General features: G+C 44.0%; 1 protein-coding gene across 5 annotated transcripts in view; it reads right to left on the bottom strand.

Annotated features, from left to right (window-relative positions):
- The window catches only part of Ano6 (anoctamin 6), a 190,321-nt gene that overhangs the window by 46,526 nt on the left and 123,313 nt on the right, over positions 1 to 20,482 (bottom strand). For all 5 annotated transcript variants that reach the window (XM_005406593.2, XM_013505697.1, XM_013505696.1 and 2 more), the window contains 6 exons: positions 19,344 to 19,631; positions 18,841 to 18,954; positions 17,894 to 18,009; positions 11,726 to 11,860; positions 5,802 to 5,907; positions 1,239 to 1,299 (listed from right to left, as the gene is read on the bottom strand). In XM_005406593.2, the coding sequence (XP_005406650.1) occupies positions 1,239 to 1,299; positions 5,802 to 5,907; positions 11,726 to 11,860; positions 17,894 to 18,009; positions 18,841 to 18,954; positions 19,344 to 19,631 (820 nt within the window). The remainder of the gene's footprint in view (positions 1 to 1,238; positions 1,300 to 5,801; positions 5,908 to 11,725; positions 11,861 to 17,893; positions 18,010 to 18,840; positions 18,955 to 19,343; positions 19,632 to 20,482) is intronic.

Raw genomic sequence — 20,482 nt, 5'->3', positions numbered from 1 at the left:
CATGGGCTGCATTTAGGATTCCACGAGTCAGCAAGACTGGGATACTGATTTCACCTAAAAGGGATGACATTTTTGATACACGTGTATGATTTTTACTGTATTCCTTATAAGAGGTGTTCCACCCTCAACTTTTATCATTTCCAGTGAGGAGAAAAATACCCTCGGCGCCACATGCATCCGGATGAAAGGGACGCCTCCGGAGAGGAAGGTGATGATAGGAGTAACTCCACCTCAGCCTCCCGCCTGCCGGGTTCTGCAGTCTCAGACTTTCTCTAAGGAGTTTCACAGCAGCGGCACTCATAAGGCAGGAACAAGGACGGGAGCGTACAGCACTCCAAGTTCACCATCTAGACATACGCTTAAGGAGCTACAGCTGACTCTGCGGGCAGTACAATGTTTTCCACACTCTCCAACTCAGACAAATAAAATTAGCCTGGTGCAAAAGGCAGTTCCGTCAACTTGGAATAGTTAGCGATCAGAGAAAAGGAAGGCTGGTAGGAAATCTGAGGTCTGTCTTAGCAAAATTAATGTGTATTTTTGGCTTTATTTAAAATGTTTTCTTTATTTTGCAATCAGCATCCATCAGTGCAACAGAGCTCAGCAGATGTATTCGTCACAGAGGTTACAGATCAGTGCTGAGACTGTGAGCCCTCCGTTAACAGCACTGACCCCTTGTTCAGGACCTGAGTTCTTACTGTAAAACAAAGACATATTTTACAATGGAGGAGTATGGGGATCTGAGAACAAAAATCTGATCTTTATTTTTATGTGTCGAATTTTGCCAGAGTGTGGTCTCCAGCAAAAACGCCAAAAATATGTGAAAGACAGTATCACTTATCAAGTAAGTTTGCCACCTTTACAGTTCACTTTATCCGGGAGTGGCAGCTCTAAAAAGTGTCCACCACCACTGGGTCTTGTGTTCACTGATCCATTTGGTGACCCTTCGTAAGCACAACCATTCCACAAGAGAGAGACTGCGGAAGACACCTGGCAGTAGCCTTTCTACAAGCTGCATGAATCAATGTCTCCTCATTTCATGAAATTTGAGCCAGTTCTTTCCCTCGCCTTCCTTTAACCTGAACTCTACTGTCCCTCTCTGTACAGGATAAAAATGGAAATGTGTTTATCTTTAAGCTCTAGCGAAGCTGAAGCTTAGGCAATCCAAGGCCTTACAGTGGGCTGTTTGAGCGTTAAACTGTTGATACTATTAAATTGAATGTGTAAAAATGGAGACTTACCCCACACTCCCATAAACACGGCAAAGATCAGAGTTCCAAAACTGTCAAAGATGCACAATTTCTGGAAAATAATAACATGTAAATGAATCAAGTTCTTCATGCATCAGAATTTAGTAAACATGCAACGTCTTGTATATGCAGTCTGAGTGTCTTTTAAAGGTGATACCTAGTTGAACAATCACCGTATGTGTGTGAACTCACAGCGGAATTTCTCGTTGTTTAAAAGCAAGCAGCCTTTGCTACATTGAGCGCGTCTTCCCATCACGATAGAGTGCATCTACCGCATCACAATGAAGAAAACAGGTGTGGCTGGTAAGATCCTGCTCCGTGTAAAGCCTCTGTCAGGACTGAGAAACGGCTCCTTTATGAATGTGTGGAATACGGTGGTTACAACAACAGAAAGCCCAGTAAGCAACTTTCAGATTTATGATTTGCATCTTCCCGTCACTTCGCCCTCCTCAAAGGAGCACGTTCCAAAATTCCTGCTTTTCTTATTAAAGGAAGGACAAAGCTGGGTTTAGTGGAGACGGCTCTCCTCCAGAAGAGCCTGGTCTCCTCAAACCCAAGGGTGGCTTTGATCTTACGGCTGGCAGGTGCTTTTGCTGGGATAAAGGATACACAGGTGCTTTCTCTAACATTGCAGAATGGTAACACAGATACGTTATCCAGCCAAAGAAGGCTCTATTCTTTAGTTCTGCTAAGTCTGGGTTCGTGTGTGTGTGTGTGTGTGTGTGTGTGTGTGTGTGTGCGTGTAACAAAGCTTTATTTATTATTGACACTGAAACCTGAATTTCAAAATTTTCATTTGTCATAAAAATATTTTTTATTTTATGGAAAAAATAAAACATTTCATAACAAAACAATAGGAGAATAATGTGTTGTGGCTTCGTGGCTAGTACTGGTACAAACATAGCCCATCGCCTTCCATGGCTTCCTGGGAGATCTTTCACTTGGTCACAAACTTTTTGTCGGTAACTGTTTTTACATTTCTTAAAACTGTGAAGGTAAAAGCAAAAGTGGCGAAGATCTACCTACTTTGTAACAATGCGAAGTGAAGATGCAGACTGGGTAGAAGCAGCAGCTAGGGATGAAAAAAGCAAACCTTCCAGATGCTAAAGAAAATTCAGTCTACTTTGTTTAACATATGGCTTTGGGTTGTCCTTCACTCTCACGGAGACTGGGTGAACTATTATCTATAGAGAGACACTAGTCATGTTCTCTTTATTAAAAAGAAAAAACCTAGTCATCAACTTATCCATCTGGTTTCCAAAGCACATAAATGTCCCCTTGATCATTCACATTTATCTCGATCAGAAAGCATGACCCTAAATTGTCCCATTCAATTATTCTTTTAAAAAGCCCAGCTCAAGGCAGGAGGTATTAAAAATGCATGACTGCTCTCCACCTACGCCTCTAGTCTTGGGATTCCACACAGCACATATTTCAAATTTTTTAGTTTTGACTCTTACGGAATCATCTCCAAGTCGTCTCTTCATGTTACGCTTTAACCTTTACTGTAAATGATAAGGAAAGTCCTATGAAAAACAGCTCTTGCATGTTATAAATTAAAGATTCCCTGCAGCGTCACTCCCATGCTAGGAGTCAACGCAACACTTTCTCTCTCTGATACTTCCCTGTTGGCCCTGACACTTCTGCCCCCCGCCCTCTGGAAATAAAAATTACTATGTGTGAAGCCCAGCGCTGCTCTTCAGGAAAGTCAATGAAAATGTATCTCAGGGGTAGAGGGACAAACACGTGGTGAGGAACAGCAAGTTTACCGTCACTGCCAGCATCACCCTGGCTACACAGCTCGAGGTAAGTGACAGGCTTTGCCTTCCTAGGAGGGGGAGTTAGGCCTGGAAGAAGCTGGATTTTTTTTAAAAGAATAACGGAATGAGACAATTTAGGAAGTTAACAGTTTAAGTTTAAATTCTTTTTTTTTCTTTTATGAGACAGGGTCTCGCTATGCAGTTCAGGCTGGCCTTGAGCTCACTTTGTAGCCCGGTCTCAAACTTGCAACGATCCTCCCGCCTCAGCCTCCCGAGTGCTGGGTTAACAGGCGTATGCCACCACGCCCGGTGTACGTTTAAATTCTTGCAGTATGTGTGAGAATCAAGAATCCAGGAGGAAGAATAAGATGTTTGACTTCTCTGCTGTGTCCCACGAGAGCCGCACGAAAAGGGGAAGAGGCACAGCAGGTAAGCAAGGGGCTTTGTTCACGACAAGCCCAGCTAGGCCCGCTCAGTCAGACAGCACAGAGCACCAGGCAGGATGTTAAGGGCAGCCCCGAATCCGCGCACACTGAGTCACGTGAAGCAGGGAAGAGAGGATGCCGCAAGGGCAGGCACGATGACCTCAAGCACAAAAGCCAATTAGAACGTTTAAGCACGAGTTACGCTTTCTTCCTTCAAAGGAGTAAAATCAAAACTTTATAACTAGATGTACGTCTAAGAGCACAAGATTAAAACTCGCCATGTTTCCTTTTATCACGCGAGCCACAAGGCTAACGTTCTCTCTCAGTGTGAAATCACAGTAAAAAAGCATCAATCCTACTGTTTGTATAGCTGTTTCTTCATTTCCGTGGTCCTGATTTTATATCACTATCTATAGTTCCGTTAATCCTTTTAGTGTACACATCAATTAGCACTAGTCTGTCTCTTTCAAAAAGGAAGAGGTAGAAGTTACATAAACAAGGGTATGAAGGGACAAAGGAACACGTGACTTAATCAACCATCAGTTAAGCTAGAAAATGTGCCCCCTTTTGGAACTTTCTTTTCCATTCCATCATTTCTTTTTCCTGTTTTTGGTTTTTTTCCAGTACTGGGAATCAAACTCACGACCTTGCGCTTGCCAGGCAGGCATTGTGCCGCTGAGCTAAATCCCCAGCCCTCCATTCCACCATTTCTTTCATATTCTTTTATATGTCTCCTCCTTTTGTAAGTCACACCAGCAAGGTGTGGGGGAGCTTTCAAAACTGGACTAAAACCAAGGGCTCCCGAGTCTCCAAAACAACGGAAAGAACTGTAGAGAGAGACAGGAGAATCACACGCTAAGGGCGGAGCAGAACAAGGGCAGAAGCGTGTGGTGGGAGTGTGCGGGAGGGAAGCAGACTTTCCTCCTGTGCTTTCTCAGAGTACAATTTGCCTCTCACATCGTCACCGGCATCTGCCTGAAGCCCGCGCCTCCAGGTGTGTAAGCTGTGACCTTAATTTGAACCAGCATTACTGCAAAGCAGCTTCCTTCCTCTCTGCATCTTCAGGCCTTTCACTTTATGCAGTCTAGAAGAGACATTTATAGCTGTGTGTGGGAACGGCAGTCTACTTCAATTCATAATACAAGGGGGCAGAAAAGCAAGTGCTGACAAGGCCTTGCAACCATCTGAACCAAGTGGTGAAATGGGTTTTCAACTGTAAATCTGGATTTGAGAGTGGGGTGGCTGGTAGCACTGCCAGGGGTCAAGCAACTCCGCAATGGCAAGATGCAGACTGGTGGCCAATGCTTTGCCAGCTGTTCCTGGGTGACCTTAACCGGTGTATGTATCAGAAGCAGTAACATCAGCACAAGAACTTTGGAAAGTATGAAGTACGCATTCTGGTGGCAGCAGATGAACATGTAGTAGGTCTGAGCGCTCTAGGGCTATAGACTGATTCCTCAACTCCCAGGCAGGACAAGGGGAGCAGAGGAGAGGAGGGAGAATGGCACAGGCGACAGGGAGATGCCCCGAGGCGGGCTGGCCATCCGCTCTCACCTCTCCCTGCAACTTCCAGCCCGCTTTTCACATCATTCCTTCTGATCTCAATCTTGCCCTAAACCTTGAGTTTTAAGGGCTCAAACAACCTGGACATACATGGGGAGCTAGATGCATTTGTTTGCTGACATGTTTTGAGACAAATACCTTTTCTCCCTTATATACAAAACCACGTATGTATTTATACACATAATCTAAATCTGACCAGCAAGGTCTTTAAAAATCCAAGCATAACTTCAGCATACTTTGCAAGATAGAAAACACAAACTTCACAAGTATGAATTTCCCAAGTACAAATTTTACATTTCTACTCACTTGAATTAAGGAAAATACATTAAATAATAAATCTAACAGAAAGTATTCATATAATAAGCTGGGTATGAGACTCTGTTTGGATTACCTGAAACATTATTTCAATTCTACCATTTCCTGACTCTCCATGAGATTTTAGATAAGGCTTTTAATCTCTATTATTTATAAAAGAGGAATAAACACATATTACATACTACCTTCCATACTGCTGTAAGTTTAGTTGAAAAATACTCTCCCAAATCCTTCAGAGGAAAAAGATATAATTTCTATGTTGTACTTAAGTGATTGGTGGAGTTGAAAAGTTACATTTATGTGTAAATATTTAGGCTAATAAAAATTACCGCCGGGTGTGGCGGCGCATGCCTGTAATCCCACCACTCAGGAGGCTGAGGAGGATCGTTGCGAGTTCGAGACCAGCCTGGGCTACAAAGTGAGCTCAAGGTCAGCCTGGACTGCATAGCGAGACCCTGTCCTCAAAACAAACAAACGGACAAAAAAATTACCTTTGAGGACTCGCAGGTAATATTGAGCTTCCAGAACGGACAAAGTTTATCGCACTGAGGGCACATTATGATATTTCCACCAATGTCAGGATCACAGACTTCTTTGCTAAAGAGAAATAAAAGGGAAGTAAAAATTTTAATGGAAGAACTTCTTAGAGCAGTATGATAAAATCTAATATCCGCTGGCTTATTGAAAGGAACAGTTAATGCTTAATTTTTCTTTGACCTATTTTGCATGCTCTCTCCGGTAATCTGAACAGCTAATCTGAAGACAACAGTATGTAATACAGCAACCACTGGTGAATTCCTACCATCTCCTTTAGTGAAGCTCTGTATCGTTTCTAATATCTTTTAAATTATTTTTTATTCTCTTTACTGGTTTGCTCAATCTTCCACTCTTACATCTGGTAATCTGAGCAACGTAATTGAAGATAACAATCTGTAATGTAACAGCCACTGTTAATTTGTATCATTTTGTTTTGAAACCCTGTATAATTTTTATTGTTTCTGTGTTGTTTTGTTTTTGTCTATATTTTTTTAAATTTTCTTTACAATAAAAAAATAACAAAACTGTATTTTTATAAAACTAGCAAAAGAAGAAAACTTCATTAGCCTGATAAAAGTTAGCTACATAAAATCTATACAAATCATATATAATAGTAAATGTTGATAATATTTCCTCTGACTCAGGAATATGACAGAAGGCCCCACTTTCAGCACTTTTTAGTTGGGGGCCCCACCCAGCACAATAAATAAAAGACAATAAAGCCATGCAGATTTGTCAGAGAGAAAGAAAAAAATTTGTGGCATTCAGGATTGAACCCAGGGCATTCGTACTACGCTACATTCCCAGCCCTTTTACTCTGAGACAAGGTCCCACTCAGTCGCTAAGGTGCCCAGGATCAGCCTGAACTTGCAATCCTCTTGCTTCAGCCTCCCACGTACTGGAATTACAGGCGTGCATCACCAGACTTGGTAAGAAAACTTTTATCACTAATAGATTACATGACTGTCTCTACAGATCACTCGATGAAACTTAGTAATTATTAGAATTAACATGCTTAGTACTTTGATGGATACCAAATCAATATACAAAATATATACAGGCACAGAAAAAGGGAATGTGTCTTCCCTTACTTGCTGTAATTAGGAAATGATTTTTAAATGCCATTTTTTGTAGTTTAAGAAGTATAGGGACAAATTCAGTCCAAGAGGTCTTCAGATTTATGGCAACAATTTGAAAACTGTTCAGAAGACAGAAGACCTTCCTCTATGATAGTCATAATTTGGAAGGAGTAATAAAGACGTCCTATCTCTTCCACTTAAGCTATAAATTCCATGGAGGAACAAAAGCTCCCAACAGTCAGAAGTCCTGAGGTCCTGGCAGAGGTTCAGAAAGGCAACCAACAGAACGGAATGAAGACCTCTGCCGGGACAAAAACTGACTTGAGACAGAGCTGGTTCAGCCGATCACTAAGGCGAGCACTGACCTTTCAGCCAGAGTATTCATCCGAAAAAACATGAAATTAAACATCACACCACACACAAGTCAACCCCAGGTGGAAAAGAAGAACGCCAAGACTGCCAACTTAGCAACAGACAGAATTGCTACTGACCTCAAGGGAAGGAGAAATTTCATAAACAAGAAACCACAAAGCATAAACCATGAAGGAAAATACTGACAAAGTAAAGATTTTTTGAAAGAATGTCGTTAAAAACATTAGTAAAGGGAGGGGGAAAAACTAGACACTGACTGGTAAAAGTTTTGCAACATGCGAAAATTTGGCAAAGAATTATGCACCAGAAAACTGGCCATGGTGGTGCACGCCTATATTCCCAGCACTGAGGCAGGGAGATTGCAAATTTGAGTCCAGGCTATGCAACTTAGCAACTTAGTAAGACTTTGTGTCAAAATAAAAAATAAAGCACTAGGAATGTAGCTCAGTGTAAAGGCCCTGAGTTCAATCCCCAATACTGCCCCAGGAAAGTAACCAGACAAAGAAGAGCAGCAGAAATAACAGAAAATACAAAAACAGCAAATCCAGAGGAGAGGGAAAAATCTGATTTCCATATTTACTGTCTTCTACTATTTAAAATGCCAAATTCTCAACATAAAAACAAGAAACAGAGAAGTATGACCCAAACCAGGGAGAACGAAGCAGTCATAAAGACCGTGTGGAAATGCAGGACAGCCAAGCTAATTTTTTAAAAACAGGACAAGACTTGGAAGTTCCTAATTTCAATCTCTGATACAAAGTACAGTAACCAATAGAGTGCGGCACCTGCACAAAAAACCGACTGTTGATAGCTGGAAAAGAATTGAGAATAGGGGCTGGGAATTTAGCTCAGCGGCAAAGCGCCTGCCTGGCAAGCACAAGGTCGTGAGTTCGGTTCCTGGTACCGGAGAAAAACCAAAAAAAAAAAAAAAAAAAAAAAAAAAAAAAAAAAAAGAATTGAGAATAAACTCTCACAGTCAGGGCAACTAAGTTTCAACAAGGGCGCCCAAACAACTCAACGGGGAAAAGCACCTTTCACAGATCACGGTGGGACACCTCGAGGCGTACATGAAGACAACAGAGAAGACCCTGCCCCATACTATTTACAAAACTTAGCTCAAATGAATCACTGACCGAAACTACTTAGACTCTCAGCAGATAAACGCTGGACATCTTCATGCCTTGGGATTACTAATTTCTAGATATGATACTAAAAGCACAAATAACCCAAGGGAAAGCGAACAGGTAAACTAGACATCATAAAAATGAAAACTGGTTGTGCCTCAAAGGGTAGCACGAGAAAGTGAAAAAACCACTCGAACAATGGGAAAGGACATTTTTAATACATCTGCCATGGTTTGAATGTGTTTCCTCTGAACTTCCGGTGCTACTGGCGTGACAATATTTAGGGAGGGCCCTGCGGGTGCCCTTCTCCTAATCATGCAACCATAGAGGAGCTGACAGGGGGGGGGGGGAGGCGGGCTTCTCCCTTTTGGCCTATGAGGACACAGGATTCCTTCCAGGGGATGCAGCCTGCACCAACGCTAACCGCTGGCTAGTACCTTAAGTTTTGACTTCGGGCCTCTGCACCTGTGAGAAATAAACCTCCATTCCAGTCTACGGCATTCTGCTACCACAGCCCCAACAGACTAAGACAATATGCTGTAAGAGACTGCCGTCCCAAATATACATAGCACGGTCACAACTCAGCAGCAACAAGAGGACACAAAGTGGGCAGAGGATTTGAACAGGTGTTTTTCCAAAGAAGCTACGCTAATGACAGTACACGAGAAGATGCACATCTCTGGCAGGAGGAAAATACAGATCAGCAACCGCACACTTTGTACCAACCAGGATGGTTGATATTAATAAAACAAAAACCATGAAATAAGTGCTGCCTGGAATGTGGAGCAACTGGAATCCTCAGACAGCGCTGACAGGAGTGTACAACGGCGCAGGCCCTTTGGAAAACACTGGGGCAGTTCCTCAAAGTGTTAAACACAGGACACCAAGGACCCCAGAAATTCTTAAAGAGATCTGTGACCAAACGTCCCCATAAAAACTTATCAATGAACAGTCACAAGAGAATTATTCCTAACAGCCAAAGCATGTTAGGAACCCCAGGGTCCATCGATGACCACGGGATAAACAACATGGCACAGCCATATAACAGAATATTCTTTGTCTACAAAAGGAACGAAATGCTGATGAGTGCTACATCACGGATGAACTCTGAAAACACTCTACTAAGCAAAAGTCACAAAAGACCACGTACTGCTATAGGTCCACTTTCATGAAATGTCCAGAATAGACAAATTCACAGAAATGCAAGGCAGATGAGTGGCTGCCAGGGGCGAAGGGAAAGGAGGGTTAGGAGAAGACCGCTGGTGGGCAAAGGTCTCTTATAGGAGACAGGACATGTTCTAGAACTAGGTGGTAATGATGCCTGCAGAAGTCGGTGAGTATACTTAAAGCGTACTGAACTTCACAGTTTAGGTGGGTACATGTACACTACCTGATCTTTATCCCCATAAACCTTTTTTTAGAAAAGGATATACATTTCAGGCATTTTTTTAGAGGAGGAAATACCTGTGGTATTCTCCACTTATATATGGATATACATGTTTTCAAAGCCACACAAAATTAAATGTATTTTTAAGGCACAGACGAAGGAATTTTAAATACAAAATTTAGTACAGTAATTCTTTCCAAAGTAGAAAGGGAAGGGACAAAATTGAACAAAAAACTTAAAGGCAGCAATAAAAATGTTATCTTTCCGGGCGTGATGGTGCACGCCTGTAATCCCAGCACTCTGGAGGCTGAAGCAGGAGGAACTTTGCAACTTCGAGGCCAGCCTGGGCTACAAAGTGAGCTCAAGGCCAGCCTGCACTGCATAGGAGACTGTGTCTCAAAAAGAAAAAAAAAAGTTATCTCTCTCTCCCCCGCTCCTCCCCCCACCCCCACTAGAGTTGAGGCCTGTCTCAGCCTCCCAGAAGGCTGGGATTATAAACATGTCCACCACACTTGACTTCCTTTTCTTATACTGGGTGACAGCTCGATATTCCTTGCATTTTAAAAACATTTTCTATTCTTGTGAATCTACTAAGTACATAATAGAATTGAAATATTTAAGATTCACGCCTTCTAAACATTTTAAAGCTATTTAATAATTAAAGCCAAACAGTTCTGACCACAGGGAGTATAACCCCGACACCCTGGCTCCATTTGCAGTAAATTAAGCTGTGTGAAATGCAGGAACTGTGTGTGACGTGGTTATCACCGTGATCTCATAAAGTGAGTTATAATCAGAACAACCACTTGAGAAACCTTATAAGCATGCAAATTTTCACTCTGAAAATGTGTTTTTGCGATGCCTTTGTTGTTTTCTGAAGCTGAGGTGGTACAGAAAACAATGAAGATGCTGAGGCGAAATTCAGGAAAAAGACAGCAACATCGAGCCTTTGCCTCCACACTCTTTCTCAAGGAAGAGGGTAAAGCACCTCAAAAGCCATCTGCAGCTTCTCACCCAGAAGATAATGGCACGAAAGCTTCAGAACCTTCTGCTAAGCGGGCTGTGGGACCACGCCTGTGGGTGAGGGCTGCCGGGGGGATTCTGCCGCAGATGCCAGAATGATACGCTCAGGGCTTGAAAATTTTGGTCATCTAGTCACTCCTGGTGCCCACATCTGGCTGCCACATCTGGAAAGAGGCCAGGTGGTCAAGAGAAACCCGCCTGGCCCAGCGCTGCACCCCTCCTGGAGGGGAGGACCACCCCCAGCCGCGGGAGGACGGCGCACTGCGGAACAGAGATGGTGAAATCGGGGGCACGGGCAAGCAGGGACTTCCCTTGCGACCGCGCAGCTGTGTCTGAATTCTAGCGCTCCACACAGCGCGTTACCTGTCGTTAATTTTTCCTGGAATACTACTGTAAAAGGAATACTACTGTAAAAGCAAAACACGAAACAATGGCTGGATATCTCAGTTGTGAAACACACAATGCTCAATATAGACCGAGAGGCCGCTGCTGAACACTGAGAAACGCCTGCTTCACCAGCCTTCCCGCTGAAACTCGGAGGGAATCTGAGCTGCTCCTCGGTCCACATCTGCAGGGCGGGCTGCAGCGTTCCTCTGGGGCCCGAAGTTCAAGGGCAAACCTCCGCCAGGCCTCCTTTATTCTTCAAACAAAGTACTGTCTTAAAATACTGCAGTGTCTCCTCAGGGTAATATTCCTGTCAGAGGCTGGTCGGATTATCAGAGAAGAAATCTCCTCCGTTTCCCTTGGTTATGATGCCCAGAATAAAGGATATACCATCCAAGGCAGTGCGTGTTATTTGTTTTTTGTTTTTAACCAGAACAGCCTAACACCCTGAAAACCATTCTCTAGCTAACCATCTTTTCAGTGTGGCAACAAGCACGGAGCCAAGTTACCTCCAGGTACAGTGATTCTGGTTGAGATATCCGTAGAGGAAGCAGGCCACCCCCACCACCGCGGCCAGCAGCAGCATCTGCGTGTAATAGCCCAGCCAAGCAAAGTAGATTCCGATCTTCTCTCCGTAATATTTCCTGAAGACAGACAGATTAGTTTTAGAAGACACACACAGTCACTCAGCACCTTCACCCTAATATTTTTTTATTTTTTAATTTTAAATAAAGGAGGCTTCACATAAACTCCTAACTCACTTCACCCTTAAAGACATACCCATCTTCAGAACAGATCCTGGAGTCTACGACGCAAAAAGGTTTACTACCTACTACTACACAAGAACTGATCGTTACCACTGATTTGCGAGTGGAAGCAAAGTAAATTTAGAAAAGAACCAGACAGGGAAAAATGCTGAATATGGAGGAAGCAGCGTACGATCCTCACTCTTTGTAAATGCCGGCACTGTTTCACACACTGTCCGAAAGATTATTTTTAATATGCATGAAATAAACGGACAATTCGCTCAGTAACCCGGCTTTACATAGAACTTCTTTTGGAGGAGATATAAATCACAAACAATAACAAGGAAATGACGTGATAATACCACTGTCTCCCCAGTCTGCGTGGGACACGTTCCACAATCCCCCCAGTAGATGCCTGAAACCTTGGGAGGACTAGATCTTATATATGCTATGCTTTTTCCATATATATATGTACCCATGATAAAATCTGACTTATAAATAGGCACAGAAAGATAGCAAATAATAAGATACAACAATCATCACCACGCTGTAGTAAGTGGTACGTGACCGTGGTCTCTCAAAGTATCTCGTACCATATCTATCCTTCCTCCTGTAGAACGCAGGTCACCGGTGCCACAAGGCACAGCCACGGGCCTGGCTGAAGCAGTGGTGTCGCTAGGGGTGCCGGGCAGTGTGCCCCAGGCCGCACGTTTCTGGCGTGGCATTACCGGCCAAAAGGAAACTCACAGTGTAACAATATACTCCGTCTGAACGCGGCGAGGATCCAAGTATATCAAAATACGAAAGCTTTCCTCTACATGTCCTTTTAACTTTCTACTTAAACAGGTGAACGTATTCCTTTACGCTGGAGGGCTGCGAGCTGAAGGACTGCCCCTGGGGCTGAAGCCACATCTACGGGGAAGGGGAAGGCCGGGACCGATGAGAGATTAGAAGGCAGGAGGAACAAAGTGCATTTTCCGGGGACTGAGCTTTATCGTCTGGCTCAGAGATGGCAGACGAACGACAGGCTCAGGACAGTGCCCGGGAGAGAACAGGCTGGCCGTGGGCGTGAGACGTCTCAACCTGTCTTCTGTTACGCTTTCCGTAATTTGTTACTGCTACGACTTCGGTATTGGGTTAAGTGTGTCACCTCAGGGTGCCCACGTCAGAAACTTGGTCATCAGGGTGGAAGCGTGAGGCACTGTGACCTTTATGAACCCAGCGGGAGGTCACGGAAGGCATCGTCCTCAGAAGGAATTAGTAGTTCTCACCAGAGGCTGTTACAGAAAGAGTGAGAAAAGGTCTTCTCCTCTCTCTGGCCTCCTGTAATGTGACCTCTCCCTCAGAAGTGGCCTCTTGCCGTGGCATGATACACCTGGGGGACCTTCCCAAGACCTGGTTCTAAGCTTTTTGGACCTTCAGCTTCCAAAACTGTGAGCTAAATAACCTCTTTTCCTTAGAAAACACCTGGCTTCAGTTATTTCATTATAGTAATGGAAACAGACTAATACAGTTCTCATAAACCATTGAGCCTCAACATGTCACATTTAAAAGTAGAAAGAATCTTACAAGTCACCTGGTCCAACCTCCCAATAGTAAAAATATCTTGTAATTTAGAGAGATGGTCACATAATCCCTACTTGGAAACTTACAGTGGCAGAGAAGTCATTACTTCCTAAGTCATTCCTGCTACGCTGTAGGCAAGGTTGGCAATGTTTCCTATATCTTCTATGGAAACCTGTCTCCTAGTTCTCAGAAGTCGGGAATAACAACTCCTTCGAATGGGATATTCGCTGATGACTATCTCTGCCAAAAACATCCAGCTCTTAACATCAGTCATATGTAAGATAGGCTTGGAGCTATGGAGGTTACAGGTGTATGCTCAGGGTGGGGAAGTCTAGAAGGCTGATTATTAAAAGGAGCTGTTCTCAGCCACATGCCCTACATCCTGCGCCCTGCTGCCTCCAAGCACCGCTGTCAGCCGTCAGAGCTGACTCTTCGAGGGTCTCTTCCAGTTTGCTAATACGAAGCGCAGCGTACTGTTTGTCAGTTCTGTGGCTCGTCACTGACTTTCTAGTCTGCAAGGTCAGGACTAAGCTCTTGTCCAACCTCCTGCCTCATCATCCATCCGCATCGCTGCTTCCGTTCTTTCTACACAGTTATATTACAATATTTGGTGACATCAAGACTCTCCCGGGGCTGGAGATTTAGCTCAGGGGCACAGTGCCTGCCTGGCAAGCACGAGGTCATGAGTTCAATTCCCGGTTCCGGAAAAAAAAACACTCTCGCTTTACGTTATTATGATTCACTATTCACGGCTGAACCACAGCATCTGCTATGATCACTTTGTCCTTCCTGCCCAATATTTTGCTTCACTAATAGTCCCTTAAGCATCCACGCTTTTGACTGTCATCTATAGTTCCCAAGCATTACCAAAAGGGACACAAGCTCCTCAACTTAACCTCAAGTCTCGATGGTTCACTGCTTAGTGTTCGGTGTGGTTATCTACAAATTCAGCCCACACTCTCCCCAACTGTAACGTCCTCAGTACGTTCAACCCTGGAGGGAGCCTACGCATTTCCACTCCCTGAATAAATCCCTCCCAACATCTTTCGTCTTGAACTTTTTTTTACTGGAGCTTTGCTATCACATTTTTCATTCCCATGAGCGACATTTCACACTCACGAAGGTGCTTATACAGAATCCTTCTCGTCTTGTGCACACATCCTCTTTTCTCTGATGGTGAAGACAGGACTTTGGAGGGGAAACTTCCTTTACCTGTGCAAAGTCTGCTTCCTATAGGCTGCTCTTTCCAACTTGCTCAGTTCCCTTTCGGGGAAGGAGCTCGCTCCCCTTTAGGTAATCCCTGGGAACCACTCATGGAGGTCAGCAGCTGGATGCTTACGGGGTCACGAGCGAAGCAGTGAGGGGAAGAACATGCGGACCAGAGGTGGAAAACAGTTACACATGCTCTCCTTAGCAAACTACACTTAAAATAGTGGGAAAAATGTCTTCTACTGATGAAGGCTTACCTACCACCCTGCCAACAGAGGATACACGTTTAATACAAAAGGAGATTAAAACAATGAAAACTTCACACCGATGTCAATCTTAAACACAGTCAGCACTCCACAGGAGAGGCACTGAAGCAACTACTGACGGAAAATACTGGGAGAGAAACAATCCCTTTATTTTTTGTCATTAGTCCCAAAACATCAGAGTATCACCAGTATTTATATAACATTTTCATTATATTAGGTATTACAAATAATTTAGAGGTGACTTCAAGTATATGTAAATATACATGTAGATTACATGCAAATATTACACCATTTTATGCAGAGGACTGGGACATCTGTGGATTTTATTATTCTCAGAGGGTCTAGAACCAGTCCCCACAGTACCAGGGATGACCGACGGTATGTACATATGTACAAACATCTTCATTTAAAATCTTATTGCACAGGGAAAATGGGGTTAATAAAAGTGCCTCCTTGGGACTTTAATCCAGCTAATAAATGAGGGACGAGGGATTTAAGAGTCTGATCAGGAGCTGGGAATATAGCTTGGGGGCGCAAGTGCCTGCCGGGCAAGCGCAAGGTCCTGAGTTTGATCCCCAGTACCAAAAAAAAGAAAGAGTCTGATCAAGTGAAATTCTGAAATGAAATTTCTATGAAATTATAAAGCAAGAATTATTAAGGGCTACTAGCATCACAGAATAAGAGAGACGACTGGATATTATGGTCCTTCTGATAAAAGCATCTAACTCCAAGTATGAAGTATTTCGCACAAAGTAGGTAAAATTCCTACACGAGGATCACATTCCTTAACTAAGGCAAATGAACAGAACAGAGGAGCATGTTCAGCAGTATCAGCAATGCCACTGGGGGAAATAAAACTGGAATGCAGGGAGTAAAACCAGATGTAAGGAATTACTGCGAAAACTGGATGGAAAAAAAAAAAAAGAACAAAACCTTACAGAGAAAATCTGAAATATAACACTCGGATTTTGGATCCTGATTTGAACAAAAAAACTATGAATACTTTTACAGACAATTAAGGAAATCTAAACACTGATTATCTGATGAATTTAGGGAGTTGGCACTTTTTTTTTTCCGGCACCAAGAATTGAAGTCACGACCTTGCGCTTGCCAGGCAGTCGCTATGCCGCTGAGCTAAACCCCCAGCCCTGCCGCTTTTGTTTTAAAGGGTATTCTGGTTATGTTTAAAATATTCAGAGCTGGGTGTGGTGGTGCACACCTGCAATCCCAGTACTCAGGAGGCTGAGGCAAGAGGACTGTCCAAATTTGATGCCAGCCTGGGCTACAAAGTGAGTTCAGGATCAGCCTGACCTACACAGAGAGACCCTGTCTCAAAAAGCAAAACAAAAACAACAAAACCCAAAACCTAAACTACTTAAAAATGGACGTTAATGAATGGTATTTGGGATTTGCTTCCGGATGATCCAGCCAAGGGGAAAGGGAGGAGGTAGAGATAAAGATGAAACAAGAAGGGCAGTGAGCTGAGAAATTTTTGGAGCGGGGAGATACAGCCACTCAGGCTGGCCGTATTATCTACTTTTGTGCATTTCCCATAACAAAATGTAAAACAAACAATTTAAGTGTGTTAAAAACTCTCACTCTAAAGGAAAAGCATTTTCCCAAGCCGGGCACCTACGGGCGGCACTGAGAAGTGAAAAGAAAGAGCAGGCACCCGGCTCCAGACAGACGTGAGGACACCCCGGGCCTCCTCTGTCCCCAGGCTCCACATTCGGTCCACAACCAACCCACCCACGGTGTTCCCCAAAATCGCATGCCCTCCCCTGGCTCGCTTGTGTCCCTGCTTCCGTGCTCCCTGCCATCTCCTCCACCTTGCAAGCTGGGGCTGCGACAGAATTCCTTCAAGCATCACAAGCGCTTCTCACTACACGGAGACTCCGAGCTCCTCCCCGAGCCCCAGCCGCCCTCTGACTTTGTGTCTCGCCGTCCTCCTCATCAGCACCGGTTTCCTGTTGCCTTGATCTTGTCAAATGCATGCATGTTTCAGGGACACTGCAGAAGCGACTCTATTTCTGGAATGACTTCTTCCGAATCCTCAAAATACTAGATAGATCTTTTCACTACCCAGGTCTCAGCTCAAGCGCCAACTACGCCAAGACAACTGCTCTTAACAACCCGCACTCCCGTCTCATCGTTCTGTTACTCTATTCCAATTAGAGTTTTCTATTGTTAATTTGTTAGGGGCTTATCTGCACTCCCCAGTCTCTCTCTCCAGCAGCAAGGATCCTCACCTGGCCCAGACAGCACTGTCTTTTGGACAGCGGCCAGCGTGGGCAGACAACGCCTGTGAAGACAAGCCCTGAACTAGTCACTATTTCTTGTGAGACACCGTGACGCAGTCTTCATAGCAGATTCAGAAAAGCAGTGAGAACTTACAGCTCCTGCCACGCAGTGTAAGCTACATGTAATGTTTACTCCTCTCCAATAAGGACTTTGGCAGGTCTTTGTTCCCAGTTGCTAAAAGGATCCTCCAAGCCCTTAGAATCTTCTGAGAGCCGGGAGTAGCTTTGCATTCGTGCGGGCCCACTGGGCCGCCACATTAGTTTATACCCATGAGGCTCTGAGCCTTGTGGGCCGTGGTCTGTGCTAACGAGATGACTCAGGATGGCCCAGCTAGGACGCCCAATCACATGATCAGAGTCAGGGTCATGAGCCACGTGGTACTGGATGGGCCTGCAGGGACCTGAAGGGCTGGGGATTGAGCCACATGGGTGATGACTCAGTCAGTCCTGCCTACGTACGGAAGCTTCAAAAGAAATCCAGGACAGAGCTCAGTAAAAACCCAGCTCACAGCATCTGCCCCTGGGCTGGCCGTGTCCTCGGAGTATGGTCACCCTCAGACACCGGAAGGGCACTACCCACAACTACCCACCTGATAAGGTCCAAGGGCTGCTTTTTGTATATGCTGCGCGGATGAGCCCACTCCCGGTACAGAAGGTACCGCTCGTTAGGGCAGCTGGGATCCTCCGACCGTTGGCCGAATTTGCACTGAGAACCAGAGGGAAAGTAATGAGCACCGTGATCATATTTTCATCTGCTTCCTAAATACAACCCGACCGCTTCGGAGTCACGTTTGTGAAAAGGGACCCTCACCTGACGGGAGCCACAGAAATACAAGGTCTCGTGACTCCGAGGTCAACAATCTGAGGTCTGCTACTGTGACAGGAATCCAACAGGTGCCTTTTAAAAAGCCCTGGCATAGTCCTGGGCAAGTTTAAAAAAGGGGCTTCAAGGGAGAAAAGGTCTACGGCATAGTCAATTGATAAATGAGAATTTCTAACGTATACTTTCCTTACAAAGAATTCGTATCTTTCCATTTAATGACAGCACTTGCGAGTAATTATAAAAGTAGCTAACACTTAAATACAGGCCAGGGACTAACATTTGACATTGACTAATCCTAATGACTACCCTATGAGGTGAGGACTGTCATTACCCTGACTTTACAGGCAGGGAAACTGAGAAACAGAACAGGTACATGACTTTTACAAGGTCATTGAAGCAGAAAAATAACATAGTAGAAGTTTCTGTCCTAGAAATCCTGCTACATAGGAGCTGCTAATCGGTACTGCCACAGCCCTTAGCAGGAGCAAAACTGTTTATTCCTTCATCCACTCCTTTCATCTCAGCAGCTCTTCCGCCTGAGATCCACAGGTGAAAAATGCTCAGGTTCCTCTCTGCCCTCAAGAGGCTTGTAACTCTGGAGAACATCATCCGTATTTTACCGAGAGAGCAGCGTGAAGGCAGGCAGCTCAGCCCTCCCTCCTGTCAACACCGCACGCGTTAGGCCTCTCGGTTCCTTTCCGCCGTTCGACTTACATCATGGAGCGGGAACGCTGCCTTGTAGATTCCAGAACTCACGAGTCTGTTAATCCCAAACTTGCTCACGTTGTTTATCACTTGATACTTGACCCGCGAGAGGATGAAGTAAACCTAGAAAAGATTCCAAAATGGAGTGTGTGATTTATATAGCAGAGCCAGCCAATCTAAGTGTTGCTTACACTGTAACAGGAATCTGTAGGCATTTTTCGTGTTTTTCAGCTTTCAAAACCAAGTCACTGGGTATGGTGGCCCACGCCTATAATCCCAGCACTTGGGAGGCTGAGGCAGGAGGATCACCATGAGTCTGAAGCCAACCTTGGCTACAAAATGAGCTCAAGGCCAGCCTGAGCTATACAGCAAGATCTTGTCTCAAAACAAACAAACAAACAAACAAATACATAACACCGAAACCATACCACCCAAACCAAACCACCAACAACTGGACAATAAGTCCCAAATGACCCTAAGACAGAAACTAAATAAATTTAGCTTCGACTTACAATGCGACTTCTGGTGGCCGGATTGAAGAAGGCATCTTTATCAACAATGTAGAAATCATTCATTCGGTTCTTTTCAAATGGGGCCGTGAAGAACTCTTGCTCCGGCTTGATGATATTTTCGTCCACACTGAGGACTTTAGTGAACCAGTTGAGATGGCTGAAGGCTGAAGAGCGGGTTTTCAGGTCATTGGGTTTCAGGGGCAACTTGATGTGCATTAGCTCAGCGTACGTACACAGCACGTCCCACGGTGCATGCACTTTCACGAACACCAGCTTGTCATCCAACACCTACCATGGAAGAAAAGGTGCAGTCAGGAAACAAGCCACCTACTTTCACAATTTTGAGACACACAGATGCTTCTGGGCTCATTTTTTCTTTTTTTTTTTTAAGGAAAAGAAAGAAGTGAAGAAACGTACATTTACAGAAAACACCAAAAAGTGCGTTATAGTAAAGATGGATCTATATTGCTTTGGGATCCTTAGGCAAGGGGACTGTAAGTTCAAGCACAGCCTGGAGACTTGGGAGACCCTATGCTCAAATAAAAAATAAAAAGAGGTAGGGATGTAGCTCAGTGCAAAGGCCCTGGGCCCAATCCTCAGTACTGAACAAAATAGACCTGCAATTATCATAAATTTGATAGCTAATTTCTTAGTTGGAATTATCAAGAAAATAATTAAGATTATTTTAGTTCTTTCACAAAACTGGTATTTAAATTAGAAAACTAAACTTGTTAATATGTGCATTACTCCATCCCAAATTAGTGACTTAAAATAAAAAAGCCAGAACATTCATTTCAATGCTGTATTAATGAAGAAGACTGCAATTTTCTAAACCTAGAAATGGACTGCTTAACTTGTACATTCATTATGTTATGTGACCATTCAAATGTCAGTGACCTACACTTATTGCTTATTTACTATATATTAGAGTGAAAAAGCAAATTACAAACTGTGAAATAATAATTCTCTTTTTGAAAGGTAAAAAATACATGTTTACCTGAGGAAAGAAAAGTTTAGAAAGACTACAACGTAATTTCTGGATAATTGGGGCTGGGGATTTAGCTCAGTGGCAAAAGCGCCTGCCTGGCAAGCGCAAGGTCGTGAGTTCAGTTCCCGGTACCGGAGAAAAACCAAAAAAA

This window comes from Chinchilla lanigera, unplaced genomic scaffold (assembly GCF_000276665.1).
Source record: "Chinchilla lanigera isolate Chin_1 unplaced genomic scaffold, ChiLan1.0 scaffold00099, whole genome shotgun sequence".
In the NCBI taxonomy this organism is placed as follows: Eukaryota; Metazoa; Chordata; class Mammalia; order Rodentia; family Chinchillidae; genus Chinchilla; species Chinchilla lanigera.
The sequence above is the reverse complement of the archived record's forward strand: the minus strand, read 5'-3'. Positions and strand labels throughout refer to the sequence as shown.